General features: G+C 45.8%; 1 protein-coding gene across 8 annotated transcripts in view; it reads left to right on the top strand.

Annotated features, from left to right (window-relative positions):
• Positions 1–20,849, top strand: part of LOC122552210 (KN motif and ankyrin repeat domain-containing protein 2-like) — a 156,684-nt gene extending 135,835 nt beyond the window's left edge. For all 8 annotated transcript variants that reach the window (XM_043694832.1, XM_043694827.1, XM_043694826.1 and 5 more), the window contains 6 exons: positions 7,225–7,312; positions 7,902–8,121; positions 9,775–9,917; positions 10,527–10,727; positions 12,328–12,432; positions 20,114–20,849. In XM_043694832.1, coding sequence (XP_043550767.1) covers positions 7,225–7,312; positions 7,902–8,121; positions 9,775–9,917; positions 10,527–10,727; positions 12,328–12,432; positions 20,114–20,173 — 817 coding nt within the window. In that variant the 3' untranslated portion in view covers positions 20,174–20,849. The remainder of the gene's footprint in view (positions 1–7,224; positions 7,313–7,901; positions 8,122–9,774; positions 9,918–10,526; positions 10,728–12,327; positions 12,433–20,113) is intronic.
• The last annotated feature ends 93 nt before the right edge of the window (positions 20,850–20,942 follow it).

The following is a 20,942-nucleotide window of genomic DNA, read 5'->3' as shown; positions in this document are numbered from 1 at the left end:
CGCCTCCTAGCAGAACGCTTTAGGGAACATCTCCGGGACACCCGCACCAATCAACCAAATCGCCCCGTGGCTCAACATTTCAACTCCCCCTCCCACTCTGCCGAGGATATGGAGGTGCTGGGCCTCGTCCACCGCCGCTCCCTCACCACCAGACGCCTGGAGGAAGAACGCCTCATCTTCCGCCTTGGAACACTTCAACCCCAGGGCATCAATGTGGATTTCAACAGTTTTCTCATTTCCCCTTCCCCCACCTCATCCTAGCTTCTAACCTCCAGAAACTCGATCCCCTGACCTGTCCGGACTTGTCCGACCTGCCCAGCTCCTTTTCCACCTATCCTCTCCACCCTCTCCTCCCGGACATATCACCTTCATCTCCTTCCCCACTGACCTATTGTACTCTATGCCACTCTCTCCCCACCCTCCTCGAGCTTATCTCTCCACGCTTCAGGCTCTCTGCCTTTATTCCTGATGAAGAGCTTTTGCCCGAAACGTCGATTTTGCCTGTCTTCGGATGCTGCCTGAATTGCTGTGCTCTTCCAGCACCACTGATCCAGAATTTCTCTATATTGTCCCCATCAAACACTCATAGGACAAACACTGCACAAGATCAGATACAGAGTAAAGGTACCTCTCTACTGTCCCCATCAAACACTCCCAGGACAGGTACAGCATTGGGTTCAATACAGAGTATGTGTGGACATAAAATTCTACTCTAGCTTTCAGAAATAACATGTATATGTACCAGCTCGTTAAATTCCTAGTTACTGTACCTGACCAAATGTAGTTGTAATAATTGCTATTCATGCAATGAACCTTTTTGTCATCTAAGAACAGGACAGCTATAGACCTGTTCTGAGGAAGAATCATATCAGACTCAAAGTGTTAACTCTGTTTCTCTTCTCCAAACATGCTATCAGACCTGCTGAATTTCTCCTGCATTCTCTGTGTTTGTTTCAGATTGTCAGCAGCTGCTGTATTTTACCTTTAAATTTTTGTACATACTCAACAGTGGTATGTCCGCTAACAATAGTCATGGAGTCTATAGTGGTATACCCTCTAACAATAATCACTGGGTCTACAGTGGTGTACCCACTAACACTAATCATTGGGTCTACAGTGGTTAATCCTCTAACACTAATCATTGGGTCTACAGTGGTGCACCCTCTAACAATAGTCATTGGATCAACAGTGGTTTATCCGTTAACACTAATCATTGGGTCTACAGTGGTGTACCCTCTAATACTAATCATGGTATATACAGTGGTGTACCGTCTAACGCTAATCATGGGGTCTTCAGTTGTGTACCCTCTAATACTAATCATGGGGTCTACAGTGATGTACCGTCTAACAATAATCATTGGGTTTACAGTGGTATACCCTCTAACATTAATCATTGGATTTACAGTAGCGTACCCTCTAACACTAATCATTAGGTCTACAGTGGTGTACCCTCTAACAATAATCATGGGATCTAAGTGTTATACCCACGAATAATAATCATTAGGTATACAGTGGTGTACCCTCTAACACTAATCATGGAGTCTACAGTAGTATACCCGCTAACAATAATCGTTGGGTCTACAGTGGTGTATCTTCTAACACTAACTTTTGGGTCTACAGTGGTGTATCCTCTAAGAATAATCATTGCGTTTACTATGGTGTACCCTCTAACACTAATCATGGCGTCAACAGTGGAGTACCCTCTAACACTAATCATTGGGTCTACAGTGGTATACCCTCTAACATTAATCATGGAGTTCACAGTGGTGTACCCTCTAACAATAATAATTGGATCTACAGTGGTATACCCTCTAACAATAATCATTGGGTCAACAGTGGTATACCCTCTAACAATAATCATTGGGTCTACAGTGGTATACCCTCTAACAATAATCATTGGGTCTACAGTGGTATACCCTCTAACACTAATCATGGGGTCTACAGTGGAGTATCCTCTAATGTTAATCACTGGGTCTGCAGTGGTGTACCCTCTAACACTAATCATTGGGTCTACAGTGGTGTACTCTCCAACAATAATCATTGGGATTACTGTGGTGTATCCTCTAACACTTAACATTGGATCTGCAGTGGAATACCCTCTAACACTAATCATTGGGTCTACAGTGGTGTATCCTCTAATGTTAATCACTGGGTCTGCAGAGTTGTACCCTCTAACAATAATCATTGGGTCTACAGTAGTGTATCCTCTAACATTAATCACTGGGTCTGCAGTGGTGTACCCTCTAACACTAATCATGGGGTCTATAGTGGTGTATCCTCTAAGACTAATAATTGAGTCTTCAGTTGTGTACCCTCTAACACTAATCATAGGGTCTACAGTGGTGTACCCTCTAAAAATAAGCAGTTGGGTCTACAGTGGTATACCCTCTACCACTAATCATTGGGTCTGCAGAGGTGTACCCTTTAACACTAATTATGGGGTCTACAGTGGTGTATCCTCTAACACTAATCATTGGGTCTACAGTGGTATACCCTCTAACACTAATCATGGGGTTTACAGTGATGTATCCTTTAAAAATAATCATTTGGGTCTACAATGGTGTACCCTCTAACACTAATCATGTGGTCTACAGTGGTGTATCCTCTAATGTTAATCGCTGGGTCTGCAGTGGTGTACCCTCTAACACTAATCATTGGGTCTACAGTGGTGTACCCTCCAACAATACTCATTGGGTTTATTGTGGTGTACCCTCTAACACTAATCATTGGGTCTACAGTGGTGTACCCTCCAACAATACTCATTGGGTTTATTGTGGTGTACCCTCTAACACTAATCATTAGATCTGCAGTGGTGTACCCTCTAACACTAATCATTGGGTCTACAGTGGGGTACCCTCTAACAATAGTCATTGGGTCTACAGTGGTATGCCCTCTAACACTAATCATGGGGTTTACAGTGGTGTATCCTCTAATGTTAATCGCTGGATCTGCAGTGGTGTACCCTCTAACACTAATCATTGGGTCTACAGTGGTGTACCCTCCAACAATACTCATTGGGTTTATTGTGGTGTATCCTCTAACACTTAACATTGGATCTGCAGTGGTGTACCCTCTATCACTAATCATTGGGTCTATAGTGGTGTACCCTCCAACTATAATCATTGGGTTTATTGTGGTGTAACCTCTAACACTAATCATTAGATCTGCAGTGGTGTACCCTCTAACACTAATCATTGGGTTTATTGTGGTGTATCCTCTAACACTTAACATTGGATCTGCAGTGGTGTACCCTCTAACACTAATCATTGGGTCTACAGTGGGGTACCCTCTAACAATAGTCATTGGGTCTACAGTGGTATGCCCTCTAACACTAATCATGGGGTTTACAGTGGTGTATCCTCTAATGTTAATCACTGGGTCTGCAGTATTGTACCCTCTAACAATAATCATTGGGTCTACAGTGGGGTATCCTCTAACATTAATCACTGGGTCTGCAGTGTTGTACCCTCTAACACTAATCATGGGGTCTATAGTGGTGTATCCTCTAAGACTAATAATTGGGTCTACAGTGGTATACCCTCTAACACTAATCATGGGGTCTACAGTGGTGTATCCTCTAACATTAATAGTTGGGTCTACAGTGGTATACCCTCTAACACTTATCATTGGATCCACAGTGGTATACCCTCTAACATTAGTCATTGGGTCTAAAGTGGTGTATCCTCTAACATTAATCACTGGGTCTGCAGTGGTGTATCCTCTAACACTAATAATTGGATCTTCAGTGGTGTACCCTCTAACAATAATCATTGAGTCTACAGTGGTATAAACTCTAAAAATAATCATTTGGGTCTACAGTGGTGTGCCCTCAAATACTAATCGTGGGGTCTACAGTGTTGTATCCTGTAACATTAATAATTGGTCTTCAGTTGTGTATCCTCTAGCACCAATCATGGGGTTTACAGTTGTGTACACTCTAACACCAATCATGGGGTCTACAGTGGTATACCCTGTAACACTAATCAGCAGTCTACAGTGGTGTATCCTCTAATGGTAATCACTGGGTCTTCAGTTGTGTACCCTCTAGCACTAATCATGGAGTCTACAGTGGTGTATCCTGTAGCAATAATCATTGGATCTACAGTGGTGTACTCTCTAACAATAATCATGAGGTCTACAGTGGTGTATCCTCTAACATTAATAATTGGGTCTATGGTGGTATATCTTCTAACACTAATCATTGGATCTACAGTGGTATACCGTCTAACAATAGTCATTGGGTCTACAGTTGTGTATCGATTCTCCTGTTCCCTGGATGCTGCCTGACCTGCTGCGCTTTTCCAGCAACACATTTTCAGCTCTGATCTCCAGCATCTGAGACCTCACTTTCTCCTCTTCAGTAGTGTACCCTCTAACAATAATCATTGAGTCTACAGTGGTATAAACTCTAAAAATAATCATTTGGGTCTACAGTGGTGTGCCCTCAAATACTAATCGTGGGGTCTACAGTGGTGTATCCTGTAACATTAATAATTGGTCTTCAGTTGTGTATCCTCTAGCACCAATCATGGGGTTTACAGTTGTGTACACTCTAACACTAATCATGGGGTCTACAGTGGCATACCCTGTAACACTAATCAGCAATCTACAGTGGTGTATCCTCTAATGGTAATCACTGGGTCTTCAGTTGTGTACCCTCTAGCACTAATCATGGAGTCTACAGTGGTGTATCCTGTAGCAATAATCATTGGATCTACAGTGGTGTACTCTCTAACAATAATCATGAGGTCTACAGTGGTGTATCCTCTAACAGTAATAATTGGGTCTACGGTGGTATATCTTCTAACTCTAATCATTGGATCTACAGTGGTATACCGTCTAACAATAGTCATTGGGTCTACAGTTGTGTATCCTCTAACACTAATCATTGGGTCTACAGTTGTGTATCCTCTAATATTAATCATGGAGTCTACAGTGGTGTATCCTCTAACACAATAATTGGGTCTTCAGTAGTGTTGAAAATGTGTGTTGCTGGAAAAGCGCAGCAGGTCAGGCAGCATCCAGGGAACAGGAGAATCGACATTCCCGAAACGTCGATTCTCCTGTTCCCTGGATGCTGCCTGACCTGCTGCGCTTTTCCAGCAACACATTTTCAGCTCTGATCTCCAGCATCTGAGACCTCACTTTCTCCTCTTCAGTAGTGTACCCTCTAACAATAATCATTGAGTCTACAGTGGTGTAACCTCTAAAAATGATCATTTGGATCAACAGTGGTGTACCCTCAAACACTAATCATGGGGTCTACAGTGGTGTATACTCTAATATTAATAATTGGGTCTACAGTGGTATACCCTCAAACACTAATCATGGGTCTACTGTGGTATACCCTCTAACACTAATCACTGAGTCTGTAGAAGTATGCCCTCTAACAATAATCTTTGGGTCTCTGGTGGTGTATCCTCTAATACTAATCATTGAGTAGGCCAAAGACAAAGCAGAAGCAAATGAGGATTGAGCTACCTCAAACACTCCTTACTCAATACCACCCACTGATGGAGGTGGCAAATTCCACCAGGAACCGTCATCTGGCAATGTACCACAATGGCCTGAAATATTACCACTGTTCCTTTCTCCAAGGACACTGGTAGATGTGCTGAGTATCTCCAGCATTTTCATTTTTATTTTATCTGTGAAGATATGTCCTTATTTCAGAAGTTAGATGTTTCCCATTCCCACCTGCCTTTGAATGAACCAGATAACTCAGGACAAAGATCTAAGCAGTTTATGCCATAAAATATTACTAAGACTGACCCAACATAAATAAGTAATTACTATTCGAATTCAGACCACGGTGTTGATATCCCAAATCCATCTGCTCATGAATTTGTGGTGGAATTCCCAGAGGAAGTGTGAGGACATGTGCGGGTGGATTAACTTTGTGGGTCAGCGAAGGGGTTTCATACCAATGGATCATGGCATTAATTTACTTCATACTCAGAAAGTCCCTAGTCATAGAGATGTACAGCATGGAAACAGACCTTTTGTCCATGCCAACCAGATATCCCAACCCAATCTAGTCCCACCCGCCAGCACCCGGTCCATATCCCTCCAAACCCTTCCTACTCATATACCCATCCAAATGCCTTTTAAATGTTGCAATTGTACCAGCCTCCACCACATCCTCTGGCAGCTCATTCCATACACATACCACCTTTGTGTGAAAAATTTGCCTCTTAGGTCTCTTTTATATCATTCCCCTCTCACCCTAAACCTATGCCCTCTAGTTCTGGACTCTCCGACCCCAGGGAAAAGACTTTGTCTATTTCTCCTATCCATGCCCCTCATAATTTTGTAAACCTCTATAAGGTCACCCATCAGCCTCCGACGCTCCAGGGAAAACAGCCCCAGCCTGTTCACCCTCTCCCTATAGCTCAAATCCTCCAACCCTGGCAACATCCTTGTAGATCTTTTCTGAACCCTTTCAAGTTTCACAACATGAATAGGAAAGGTTTGGAGGGATATGGGCCAGGAGCAGGCAGGTGGGACTAATTTAGTTTGGGAACATGGTCAGCATGGATTGGTTGGACTGAAGGGTTTGTTTCCACGCTGTATGACTCTATTCCTTTATGACTGTATGCTGGAGGTCCTGTCCTTTGAGTAGGATTTTATGTCCAGACCTAGCCTGCCTTCTCAGGTGAACAGTAGAGGTCATATGACACAATTTTAAAGACAAGCAGGAAATGCTGTGTTCAATAGTTATCCTTTCAGGAACTGTTATACACAAGAAAGCCAGCTTGCAAAGCATAGAGCTAGAGCTAATCTTTACGTTCTTAGTTTCAGAGTTACATAATACAAGCATGCACCACAATAGCTGTTTTTTCAGTCTGTGTGTATGAGGATTTTAGTGAATCAGACCATTAATGTGATCAACACCAGAATTGTCAATAACATGAGAATATCTGGATATTATCATATTGCTGTTGTGGGATCTTACTGTGCACAAATTGGCTGCTGCATTTTCAATACTGCAGCAGTAGCTACAATTTAAAATACCAGATTGGCGCTTCAGGAGGCCCTGAGGATGTATAAGGTGCTATATAAATTAAATCCCTTATGGTAGAAATTATGTGGTTAATAATGGCCCCGGTGTTGAGGGGCACTCAATGCGGGACAGGTGCTGACAGATATTTACTTTTTGTCAGAAAGTGATGGTACAAATTCCTGTGTTATTTCCTCACTGAGCTGTCACTCTCTTGCTTTCAGGTTTGAGCTGACTGAGGGTTTGGTGTCGGCCTGCGTGACTCTGCAGAAACATCTGAACGATCCTGACAGGTTCACAAACAAAGATGTGGTACGCTAGCTTGCTGCTTATTGATCTCCCCAGTTGCTATCCCCTCTTACAACACTGAGCAATAAGTTCACGGTCTGCCTCCTCTGTTTGCCTCCAGTTCAGTGTCAGAAGCAACACGATAGGGAGCTAGCTACTCCTCTTAAGAAATGTTATTATGCAGGAGGCCATTCGCCCCATTGTGCCTGCCAGCCCTTTTTGAGGACTGTCTAAATAATCCTAATTCTCTTACTTTTTCCATCATTATGGTGTTAGAATAGGGGCTGATGGGGATGCTAGAATGCAGTATTCAGTGTAGGTTAGAATTGGGATAACTGCTGATGTTAGAATGAGGGAACAATTAGTTTGGGGGATCTGTGCAGATTATTATGGGCCACCTGGGTAGATTCACTGAAGATGTAGTGAAAGGTTTGCTGAAGCGTACCGGGGAGGTTAAAATGAGGGTAGCTGGTTACGTTAGGTTGAGGCTAGCTAGCCAGGTTATTTGGAGTGTTATATTAACAGTGTTGGCTGAGAGGATCAGGCAGGTTGGCTGACCAATTTGTTTCAGTCCGTTGCATTCCTGATGCAATTCTTCTCAAATACCCTGCAGAGAGTGAGCTATCTCACGGTTCAGCAGGAGTGGCTCTTGGTGTCAAGTCCGAAGACAGCGGAACCTGAGGTGGTGCGTCGGTACCTAGCTGTGTTTAAGGCAATGTCACCGAATTTACTGGAGCTGATAGTCAACATGGCTGACAGCAATGGGAACACAGCTCTTCACTACACAGTCTCTCATTCCAACTTCCCCATTGTCAGGTTGCTGCTGGACACAGGTACACCCTTCGCCTCTTACTCGAGTTCCTCATTGGCTCACTGTATTTACTGCACTGGTACAGGTTAGTACGAACCTTGTAAACCCACCACTCAGGAGCAGTCAAATGGTAACCATGCCAACGCTGAACTTGCATTCTGAGGTCAGGGACATGACATTGGGACAACTTCCAACCTCACACCATGTCAGAAAGTCAGCAAAAAACTGTTTTTGAGACAGTGGGAGGCACGGTGGCTCAGTAGTTAGCATTGATGCCTCACAGCGCCAAGGACCCAGGTTCGATCCCAGTTTCGGGCTGTGTGGAGTTTGCACATTCTCCCCGTGTCTGCGTGGGTTTCCTCCAGGTGCTCTGGTTTCCTCCCACAGTCCAAAGATGTGCAGCTTAGGATAGATTGGCCCTGCTAAATTGCCCCATAATGTCCAGGCATGGGCAGGCTAAATAGGTTAGCCATGGGAAATGCAGGGTTACAGGGATAAGTTAGGGAAGGGTGGGTTTGGGTGGGAGGCATTTTGTAGGGTCGGTGTGAAGTTAATGGGCCGAATGGCCTGCTTCCACATTGTAGGGATTCTATGTTCAAATGCATGGCCAAAGTGTGTGGTAGCCATCCAGTTAAGGACAGTGGGTGGGTTCAGATGTCTGAGGGTTGGTAGGAGGTTGCCGTCTCTCTGAAAGAGCTGTGAGTCTGCCGATGTGGGAGAGAGAGAATGTGGGTATCTCCCTCCCAACACTGTGAAAAATGGTGAAAGACTCAGGTCATCCACAGCTGCCAGACCATCACCATAGTGCTATCGGACCAGTCTTCTCAGAAATGACTCATACGCAGTACGGTGCTGACAAACTGGCATGCCAGCAGGCAGGTACAACATTCTAAACCCTTCAGTTGTGATTGTAACAAGGTCAGCTAGGTGGACCTCATAGAATATGGGTTCCACCATTGGGGCTGTTAACCTGGTCCAGTCAGAGAGCCCTGGCTGACAGATATAAACAGAAGTGTCAGGGGTTCTATTCACTCTGAGGGAACTGGATCAGTGTAAAGGACTCTCCACGCATAAGTAAAGGGTGACTTGGTGATGGGATATCGCCAGCTGCGGAGTTATTTCACCTTCAACCATCTGCCCTCCCGCCCTGTATTCCTCTTCCGAGCTGCCCTTGGTGAGGTCTCAGTGGGCAGCACTCAGTGAACTGTGGGTCAGATGTTTGTGGTTCAAGTCCACCAGGAGATTTGGCCTGAGTTCTTGGCTGACTACCTGTTACAGCACTGAGTGAGTGCTGCACTGCCAGAGGAACATTTTGGTTTTGGAATGATGTATTAAATTAAGGCCCTGTCTCCCCTCTCAGGTAGATGTAAATAAAGTCCCACAGTCACTAATTGAAGAACAGCAGGGAATCCTTCCTGGATTCCTAGTGAATATTTATCCCCCAACCAACATCACCAAAAACAAATTTTCCAGTCAGTTGCAGAATGTTGTAGTGTATGATCTGGCTGCCATGTTTCCTACAGAACAGTGGGGATTATTCATTGGCTGTAAGGCACTGCGCTTGTTAAAGGTGCTATAGAAATTTCAGACTGTTTTTAAAAAACCCTACAATAATCCTGTAAAGTTTTCCCGGTATGTCGTGTGTTTAAACTGCGTCCCCTCCTTCTTGTCGCAGGCGCCTGTAGTTTGGATAAGCAGAATAAGGCTGGTTACACAGCCATCATGCTGGCCTCACTCGCTGCCCTCCAGTCGGAGCACGACATGCAGACCGTGACACAGCTCTTCCGTCTCGGCAACGTCAATGCCAAGGCCAGCCAGGTAGGTCAGAGGTCAACCCAGCCCTCTCTTGCGTCTCTGGTCCCCTCTCCAGCATCTAGGCCTCAGGCTCTGCCCCATGCCAGCACCGGATTGGCAAGAGGTTGTGGATTCTCCACAAGCTCACTGTGTTTACAGATCGTCTTCAGGGAGCAGCAGGAATTGGAACCCAAGATGGTATTAACTTAGATTTGAGGGGCTGAGTTGTCTACTCCTGTGCCTATTCCTTCTATTTATCACACTGTGGGATCTGGCTGTGTGCAACTTAGCTGCTGTACTTCTTTTGTTGCAACAAGGTTTTGTTGGCTGTAAGGTGCATGGGGTTATCAGGAGATGGTGAAGGGGTTGCAGAAATGTATTCACCTCTTTAGGACCCTAAAAATGATCAGTAGCTGCAAGAAAGGTGAAGGGACTGTAGGAACGCTTACCAGATTTGTACCTGTGATTGACCTGTTAGAGTTGAATATTCCAGCCAACACTTCCCATGAGTTCCCCTCCATTACAAATGGAGCTGACGCCAGGTTTGGGTTCTGCGGTGTCTCACTGGCTGCAGGTGAAGTGATGCTTGGTCCTGAAGGGGCTTACCTTTAACTGTGTGTTTCCCCTTTCCAGGCGGGTCAGACGGCCCTGATGTTGGCAGTCAGCCATGGCCGGGTGGAAATGGTGAAGGCCCTGTTGGCTTGTGGGGCGGACGTCAGTATCCAGGACGATGACGGGTCAACAGCGTTGATGTGCGCCTGTGAGCACGGCCACGCGGAGATCGTCAGGCTCCTATTGGAGATGCCAGGCTGCAACGTGACTCTGGCAGATAACGTGAGTGAGGTAGCAGGGAACCGCCCTCCCGGTCAGACAGCTGCCCAAAGAACTGCCCAAACTCCAGCAAATCCCTACTCAGCTATTCCACCAAGATAACAGAGACAGTCTGTACACAGAACAGAGGAAGTGGGCACAATGGTAGGGAAGGATTGGGTACAGAAACAGTGTATATAGTACAGGGGGAATGGGTACAGAGACAGTGTATATGCTACAAGGGGAATGGGTACAGAGACAGTGTATATGGTACAGGGGGAATGGGTACAGAGACAGTGTATATGGTACAGGGGGAATAAGTACAGAGACAGTGCATACAGTACAGGGGGAATGGGTACAGAGACATTGTATATAGTACAGGGGGAATGGGTACAGAGACAGTGTATATAGTACAAGGGGAATGGGTACAGAGACAGTGTATACAGTACAGGAGGAATGGGTACAGAGACAGTGTATATCGTACGGGGGAATGGGTACAGAGACATTGTATATAGTACAAGGGGAATGGGTACAGGGACAGTGTATATAGTAGAGGAGGAATGGGTACAGAGACATTGTATATAGTACAGGGGGAATGGGTACCGAGACAGTGCATACAGTACAGGGGGAATGGGTACAGAGACAGTGTATACAGTACTGGGGGAAGGGGTACAGAGACAGTGTATATAGTACAAGGGGAATGGGTACAGAGACATTGTATATAATACAGGGGGAATGGCTACAGAGACAGTGTATATAGTACAGGGGGAATGGGTACAGAGACATTGTATATAGTACAGGGGGAATGGGTACAGAAACAGTGTATATAGTACAGGGGGAATGGGTACATAGACAGTGTATACGGTACAAGGGGAATGGGTACAGAGACAGTGTATATGGTACAGGGGGAATAAGTACAGAGACAGTGTATATAGTACAGGGGGAATGGGTACAGAGACAGTGTATATAGTACAAGAGGCTTGGGTACATTTTATGTCGAGACAGTTGGCTGAATTATCCCTGTTGCATGGAGGTAAGGAGAGGGGAAGAGCCACTTTGAGATGTTTCTCCATCACGTTTATTCTTCCGAAGAAAAGGGACAGGCGGGGACAGAATCTGGCAGCTTTCCACAGCCAGAAGCAGCTAATGACCCACTTAAAAGCCCAAATCAGACCATGTTCTGATTTGATGGATCTTCCCAACATCAGCGCAGCTTTGTGTATCCTGCCAGCTCTGTGGAGGTGTGCCTCCTGGGATAGGCCAGGGAGCCGTTGGTACGTCCGTTAACTCCCCACTCCCTCCTCTCACTCGCTTCCGCAGCTGTGAGGGTCAGAGGTTCACAACAACAGGCCATTCCCTGAAGGACCTTGCCAGGAGGCTGCAGTTGTGGCTGAACTTTGATTTTAGGCGGTTTTTGAGTTCACTGTCATCTTCAGGCACCTTCAACATCTCCCACCTAAACCTGGAGGCTCCTACCCCTCCTGCTGAGCACCCATAGCCTCGAGGACTCCCACTGGCTTACTCCTGTGGCCGGCCCACCCCAAACAAGTTGCCTTCCACCAATCTAGCCAGTGTGGGATCTTACTGTGCAGGATACTCTGATGTTTTGTTTGCCTGTTTACAGGATGGCAGCACTGCCCTCTCCATCGCAGCAGAAACTGGACAAAAGGAGATTTCTGCCCTTCTCTACAACCACCTGAATCAAAGCAAGGATCCGAGCCATTCCCCGGTGAGAATTCCCAGACCCTCCATCCGTTGTCAGCGCACTGACGAAACCTGTGCCTCTTCCGATTTATATTCACTGCTTCCCCAACCAGTGTCTTTTTCTGATGATACAGCAAGGCCTGACCGACTCAAAGGGCAAAGCATCTCTGGAACACACACATCAAACAACCCCACCGCCCTGTGTTCAACCACTTCCAACTCCCACTCCCACTCCCACTGCACCAAAGATATGCAAGTCCTGGGCCACCTCCACTGCAAAATCCTGGCCACCTGAAGCTTGGAGGAAGAACGCCTCATCTTCCGCCTTGGGACCCCTCCAACCCCATGGGATCAATGTGGATTTCAACAGTTTCTTCATTTCCCCTCCACCCACCTTATCCCAGATCCAACCTTCCAACTCGGCACCCACTTCATGACTTGTCCATCTTCCTTCCCACCTATCTGCTCCAACCTCCGCTTCTACCTATCACCATCACCCCACATCCATCTACCTATTGCCTTCCAAGGTACCTTACACCTCCCCAGAGCCCCCCCCCTCCTATTTATCCCTTAGCCTCCTGGACCACCACCCCTGCGGGTGTGCACACACATACATACATACATACACTCTCTCTCGCTTGCGCGCGTGCGCACACACACACACACACACACACACACACACCTGATAAAGGGCTTATGCCCAAAACACTGACTCTCCTGCTTCCTGGATGCTGCCTGACTTGCTGTGGTTTTCCAGTGCCTCACTTTTTGACTCTGATCTCCAGCATCTGCAGCCCTGACTTTCTCCAATTCAAAGGTCTCAAGGTGGAAACTACCAGGGTCTCAATGGGAGGTGATGAGAGGCCAGCTTTACATCACCACGTTTTGAAATCCAATTTTTGTTCATTATCGCGCCCGCATTACAGCATAAGGCAAAGGAGCACAAATAGCCCATTCAGCCCATCGGATCTTCGCCACTATTCAATGAAATTATGGCTGCCCATTTTCCCCATAACCCTCGATTGCCTTACTCACAAAAAATCTGTTTATCTCAGCTTGGAGTATATATTGTTCACCACATTGTTAATACCTTGAACTTATTCCCTCCTTTGTATCTCTTTGTTGCTGTTGTTCTGTTTGGGGTAAACTGTGATTTTCTCATTTCTCTGACACTCCCTCCCCTCAGTTGTACTGACAAAGCAGAGTGCTTCTGCTAAACCTGTATCGCACATTGGCAGACTGGCGATGATTCTGATCCCCATTATTACTGTTAGGAAAATGGAACCATTGGAGAAGGTGCATTAAGATTTACAAACACGATATCAGAGCTGAGAGGTTGTAACTGCTAGGAAAAAGTGAATGGCCACATGACTGGCTTCTCTAGAAATGGACATGTAGTGAAGATCTTTGGAACTATGAAGGGTGTTTCATCAAGTAGGTGTTGGCACTTTGGAAATTCCAAACTAGAGGCAAGAAATGTAAGATAATCATCCATAAATTCAACAAGCACTTCGGGAGAAACGACTTTAATCAGAAAATGGGAAATTTGCCAGAACACGGAGGGGTTGAGATAGAAAGCAGTGGCATGTTTAAGGGGCAGCTCGTTAAACACATGAATTTGGGGGGGGAGGAATAGAAGGATATCAGCGGATAAGGTAAGGCAGAGTGGGGTGAAGGAAACTGGTATAGACCATGAACAAAGACATAGTCCAGTTGGTCAGGGGGCTCTTGTGGTGTAGTGGTAGTCTCCCTGCCTCTGAACCAAGAGGTTTAGGTTCAATTTCCACCCTCTCCAGCCATATGCAATGATATCGCTGAACAAGTTAATGAGAAAATATCTAGACTGGTTGGGCTGAATGGCCTGTTTCTGCGCAGTATGTTCTATGTAGCGCTCAATATGCTACAGACCCTGTGTAGCCAGTGCCCTCCTCTGGTGATTATCTGAATTATTTCTGTTTTTAAGAGCCATTGTGAAGCTTATTCCTACCACACACCGCCCTCTCTTGGACTCTAATGAGACACTCACTCTCCTGAGGACGAAAAGCAATCACAGTTAAACCTCAGGAACTCTTCCTCCTACACTGCATATGCAGGCAGGAGGCTGGAAAAGAACACAGCAAGGCAGGCAGCATCAGGAGGCGGAGAAGTCAATGTTTCGGGTGTAGGGTTATACAAACCTCCGGATGCTCCCTGGCTTGCTGTATTCTTCCAGCCTCCTGCCTGTGTATTTCAGATTCCAGCATCTGCAGATTTTTTTGACTCCTCCAATTCTGCAGGTGGTCATGGCATATCATTCCAGCCTCTCAGTTCTGACCAGATTTGGGTGACCACACGACAGTTTTGAACATTGCAATTTTGAGGAAGGTGGGTCACACTCAGTAAACTGGTAGAAAAGATCCATTTTCTGATGATGAATTTCTTATTTAGAGACCATAAGTAATCTCAATCACAGGTCAAACAGTTCGCAACCTCATTATCATGTTTTACCTGCTTATAATTGTGTCCATTCTCCAGTGATTTTAGTAATGTGAGGTCTAAATTCTTTTGAGCGAACAGCAACAGGCTTTCTTGAATATATCTCTACATGGAGGATGCTGAGAGAGTGTGTCTTATTTGGAGCCTTATATACCCACGCTGATAACTTTGTATTAGTGATGTGAACTAGTTATGCTTCTCCTTTGCTGAGGACTGAAACTTTTCTCGAAGCATGTCAAGCTCATATCAATGTTCTCTCTGCACAGTTGCAAACACTTGTTGCAAACCATCAGCTTTTGCCTGCGCAGCATTGATCACTGTCCATCGTGACTGAAGCTTCGATGGGAATAATCTTAACTTTGTTTTGAAGCTCAGAGACCTCTTCTCTGCATTATTGACAATTAATGGCTGTGGACATTTAGAGTCATAGAGCTGCACAGCACAGAAACAGACATTTTGGGCCATGCCGACCAGATATCCTAACCTAATTTAGTCCCGTTTGCCAGCATTCAGCCCATATCCCTCCAAACCCTTTCTATTCATGTACCCATCGAGATGCCTTTTAAATATTGTAATAGTACCAGCCCCCACCACTTGCTCTTGTAGCTCATTCCATACACAGACCACCCTCTGTGTGAAAAAGTTGCCCTTAAAGTCCCTTTCAAATCTTTCCCCTCTCACCTGTGCCCTCTAGTTTTGGACTCCCCTACCCTGGTCAGAAGACCTTGCCTCTTCACTCTATCCATGCCCCCTCATGTTTTTATAAATCTCTATAAGGTCACCTTCAGCCTCCGACACTCCAGGGAAAACAGCCCCAGCCTATTCAGCCTCTCCCTACAGCTCAAACCCTCCAACCCTGGCAACATCCTTGTAAACATTTTCCGTGCCCTTTCACGATGTATTGAACCAACACAAGGTCATGTTCTTGCTTCCCTGCAGTGATCTGTCATCTTCTCAGGGGTCAGCAGTTTCTAATGCTGGATCTCCTGGTCAGGTTCTGTGCAATAAACAGACAGCTTCACTCCGTCTTTATTTTCTTTAAGAAAGCACTGGTTCTCATTGAAAAAGACAGCTGGCTTCTCAGGAACAGTGTCGCCCTGTATCCAGAATATGGGAAGATCTAAATTTGATGAAATGAAAGAATTGTGCTGGTTTGTTTCTCTGTCACTATTTTCTGAAACAGCACAACACAGCCTGGGATGCTCTCTGATTTCCTGCTGTATTGAGCCCCTGCTACGAGAGAAATAGAGGGACCTTCTCACCATCTTGCAAGGCTAAGACTGAAGGGTATGGAGGATGTCTGAAGTCATGCAAGCAGCTTCATTTAATGATGTGTTATAATGACTAGACATTACTTACAAAGTCTCCCTAATCTTTTTTCTGTAGTAGAAAGCATCTGGCTTCTTACTCAGATTCTTGTCCTCCACAGTCTCTAAAGGTTAGTGGAGGGCCATGTGATGATTCCTAACCTCGATGTTGGATTGGCAATGCTTCTCCTCCGATATCCAATCTAGCTTCTTTGTCTCTATGTAGCAGAATTTGTCCTGTCGGTCTGAACCTACAGTGAAATCAAAATCTTAATGTGAGGAGTTCATCTAGACCCTTTGTTTTCCGTATTGCTGGGACTCCCATGGATGCTGTAGTCTGTGTTTAATTTTCCAAACTGTTGCCGCAGTCTTATTCTTTTCTTTCTCTATGTACTCATGGCTCTGTAGTTTATGGTGTTTATTGTGAGGGGAATTGTCAGAATTGATTTACAAGGACGTTGCCAGGATTGGAGGGTTTGAGCTTTAGGGAGAGGTTGACTAGGCTGGGGCTGTTTTCCCTGGAACATCGGAGGCTGAGGGGTGACCTTATAGAGGTTTATAAAATCATGAGGGGCATGGATAGGGTAAATAGACAAGGTTTTTTCCCTAGAGCTGGGGAGTCCAGAACTAGAGGGCATAGGTTTCGGGTGAAAGGGAAAGATATAAAAGAGACCTAAGGGGCAACTTTTTCATGCAGAGGGTGGTGCATGTATGGAATGAGCTGCCAGAGGAAGTGGTGGAGGATGGTACAATTGCAACATTTAAAAGGCATTTGGATGGGTATATGATTAGGAAGGGTTTGGAGGGATATGGGCCGAGTGCTGGCAGGTGGAACTAGATTGGGTTGGGATATCTGGTTGGCATGGACAAGTTGGACCGAAGGGTCTGTTTCCGTGCTGTACATCTCTTTGACTCTCTGAGTAGGAAGGTTATGCTTTAGTTACATAGGGCATCAGTGAGTCCACATCTGGATTACTGTATACAGTATGGTGTCCTGAGTTAAGGAAGAAGGTCAATGCATGGAAGGGTTCAGAGAGGGTTTGTTGGACTAATACCTGGAATAAATAGGTTGCCTTATGAGGAAATGTTGGAAAGGCTAGGCTTATATCCATTGTAGTTTTAAGACAAAAGAGGCAATTTATTTGAAGCAAATAAGACCCTGAGGGGTCTCGATGGGATGCCTATGGAGCGATGCTTCCTGGTTTTGGAGAATCTAGGACTAGAGCTTCGCTGTTTAAAACTAAATGGTCATACCTCTGAGGCAGGGATGTGGAGATTTGATTTTTCTCTGAGAGGAATATAAGTCTTTAGAAACTCTCTTCTTTTAAAGGCCTCAATAGCAGATTCTTGGAATATCTTTAACGCAAAGGTGGATAGCTTCTTGGTAAGCAAAAGAGACAAAGGTTATCAGTGAATATGGAGTCAAGATTATAAGCAGATCTGTCTTGATCTGATTAAATGTGGAGCAGGTTTGAGGGTCCAGATATCAAGAGTAGAGTGGTGCTGGAAAAGCACAGCAGGTCAGGCAGCATCCAAGGAGCAGAAAAATCGGCTCCTCAGATTTTCCTGCTCCTCAGATTCTGCCTGACCTGCTGTGCTTTTCCAGCACCACTCTAATCTTGACTCTGATCTCCAGCATCTGCAGTCCTCACGTTTGCCTGCCTGAGGGACCCAGATGGCCCAGTCCTGCTCCTAACTTGTGTGTTAGTGTGAAACAAGGTAGCTTGAGTCCCACTAGGAGAGTTCCTTCAGGATTTAGATAGGGCCTCTTCCTTCACGTGCTTTTGTAAGAGCTTGTTTCTTCCCCATCTCTGTCATTTCTGTCATCCTTTACTTCCTGTTGCTGATTGTTATGTCCTGTAGCTAACCACATGCCCACTCTTTCTTCAGCCTCTGTCAGGCTTCTCAGTTCCTTGTTACACCTCGCAGTCTGTCCCCAGCCAGCCGTGGGGTATTTCCCCTCGCTCTGGGATTGGATCACTGGGCTGTCTTTGTGGTTTACTCTCACTACCTTCACTCCAGGATCTCGCTGGCCAAAACCCCAGGACCTGATCAGGTGTACCCGAGAACTCTGTGGAAAGCTAGAGAAGTGATTGCTGGGCCTCGAGCTGAGAGATTTGTATCATCGATAGTCACATTTGTGTCATCGAGGTGCCAGAAGACTGGAGGTTGGCAAACGTGGTGCCACTGTTTAAGAAGGGTGTTAAAGACAAGCCAGGGAACTATAGACCAGTGAGCCTGACCTCAGTGTTGTTGGAGGGAATCCTGAGGGACAGGATGTACATGTATTTGGAAAGGCAAGGACTGATTCGGGATAGTCAACATGGCTTTGTTTGTGGGAAATCATGTCTCACAAACTATGTGAGCATAAGAGGTACAGTTAGTAAGTCTGCAGATGACACCAAAATTGGAGGTGTAATGGACAGCGAAGATGGTTACCTCAGATTACAACAGGATCTGGACCAGATGGACCAACGGGCTGAGAAGTGGCAGATGAAGTTTAATTCAGATAAATGCAAGGTGCTGCATTTTGAGCAGGACTTATACACTTAATGGTAAGGTCCTAGGGAGTGTTGCTGAACAAAGAGACCTTGGAGTGCAGGTTCATTGCTCCTTGAAAGTGGAGTCGCAGGTAGATAGGATAGTGAAGAAGGCGTTTGGTATGCTTTCCTTTATTGGTCAGAGTATTGAGTACAGGAGTTGGGAGGTCATGTTGCGGCTGTACAGGACAATGGTTAGGCCACTGTTGGAATATTGCGTGCAATTCTAGTCTCCTTCTTGTCGGAAAGATGTTGTGAAACTTGAAAGGGTTCAGAAAAGATTTACAAGGACCTTGCAAGGGTTGGAGGATTTGAGCTATAGGGAGAGGGTGAACAGGCTGGGGCTGTTTTCCCTGGAGCGTCGGAGGCTGAGGGGTGACCTTATAGAGGTTTACAAAATTATGAGGGGCATGGATAGGATAAATAGACAAAGTCTTTTCCCTGGGGTCGGAGAGTCCAGAACTAGACGGCATAGGTTTAGGGGGAAGAGGGGAAAGATATAAAAGAGACCTAAGGGGCAACGTTTTCATGCAGAGAGTGGTACATGCATGGAATGAGCTGCCAGAGGCAGTGGTGGAGGCTGGTACAATTGCAACATTTAAAAGGCATTTGGATGGGTATATGATTAGGAAGGGTTTAGAGGGATATGGGTCGAGTGCTGGCAGGTGGGACTAGATTGGGTTGGGATATCTGGTCAGCATGGACAAGTTGGACCGAAGGGTCTGTTTCCGTGCTGTACACCTCTCTGACTATGACTCTCGTTCTGTGGGTTTGAGCACCATTGCCACATGAAGTTGAAGATGATCTTGTGAGCAAATAGCAACAGATTTTATTGAACATAACTGTACATATATTCATAACATAACAGGATGTAATGTCTCTATTTCTCAAGTAAAGATAAAATTCCCTTTACTCTAAAGTCATAGAATCCCTATAGTGTGGAAGCATCCCATTCGGCCCATTCAGTCCACACCAACCCTCTGAAGAGCATCCCACCCCCTCACCTCCCCGTGAAACCCTGCATTTCCCATGGCCCATCCAGCTAGCCTGCATATCCCTGGACACTACAGACAATTTAGCAGGGCCAATCTTCCCTGACCTGCTCATTTTTGGACTGGGAGGAAACCAGAGCACCCGGAGGAAACCCACATAATCACGGGGAGAATGTGCAAACTCTACACAGACAGTGACCCAAGGCTGGAATTGAACCTGGGTTCCTGGCGCTGTGAGGCAGCAGTGCTAACCACTGAGCCACCGTACCACCCCAACTAATTGGCATCACTGGAGTTGCAACTGTCTTTCTCCTCTCTAACAGTCTTTTTGCGCACCATGTAGATATAGATAGTAGCTAACCTACCTGTCTGTGTTTATTCCTTTGTCGTAGGTTCTACCTGCCCACTCACAGATCCTGGATCACCCCTCGTCATCTAAAACCCAGCAGTAGGCCTGAATGCCACTCTCCATTGGCTCCTTGTGCTGCCCTGTACGGATGTTCAACAACTGGGCCTTGAACTGAGGGCATCTCAGCCCAATACTGGCATAGTCAGGGGGTACCTCATTCTGCCTGATATACAGGGCCCCAATTACCTTCGACACTGACGGAGCCTGTCACCATGGGAGTGAACTTTCAGAGGGTTGGACATTGAAGGACGAGGTCTGAGGGAATGGACAGCAAAGTCCTCAGCCTCCTGCGGTGATAAACTTGCTGCTTTGATCTGCACAACTATCACAATGCCTCCATCAGCTTTTTATATCAAGAAAATGTACAGATGTTGTAAAGGACAGTCAGCCTATTGTGGCTTCAGTTTGATACTGATCATCACTGGCTCCCCCCCTTTCTCTTTAGCTTGGTTGGCACCTCACCAAGAAGGGCTTATGCCCGAAACGTCGATTCTCCTGTTCCTTGGATGCTGCCTGACCTGCTGCGCTTTTCCAGCAACACATTTTCAGCTCTGATCTCCAGCATCTGCAGTCCTCACTTTCACCTCACCAAGATTCCCAACCAAGTATTGTATCCAACTCAAGGAGCTTCCCCCTCCATTCATATACACAGGCACATATATACCCACACAGGCACATCCATACACACACAGACACATCAATACACAGACAGGCACATCCATATACACACAGACACATCAATACACAGACAGGCACATCCATATACACACAGACACATCAATACACAGACAGGCACATCCATACACACACAG

This window comes from Chiloscyllium plagiosum, chromosome 8, assembly GCF_004010195.1.
Source record: "Chiloscyllium plagiosum isolate BGI_BamShark_2017 chromosome 8, ASM401019v2, whole genome shotgun sequence".
Classification (NCBI taxonomy): domain Eukaryota; kingdom Metazoa; phylum Chordata; class Chondrichthyes; order Orectolobiformes; family Hemiscylliidae; genus Chiloscyllium; species Chiloscyllium plagiosum.
The sequence above is the reverse complement of the archived record's forward strand: the minus strand, read 5'-3'. Positions and strand labels throughout refer to the sequence as shown.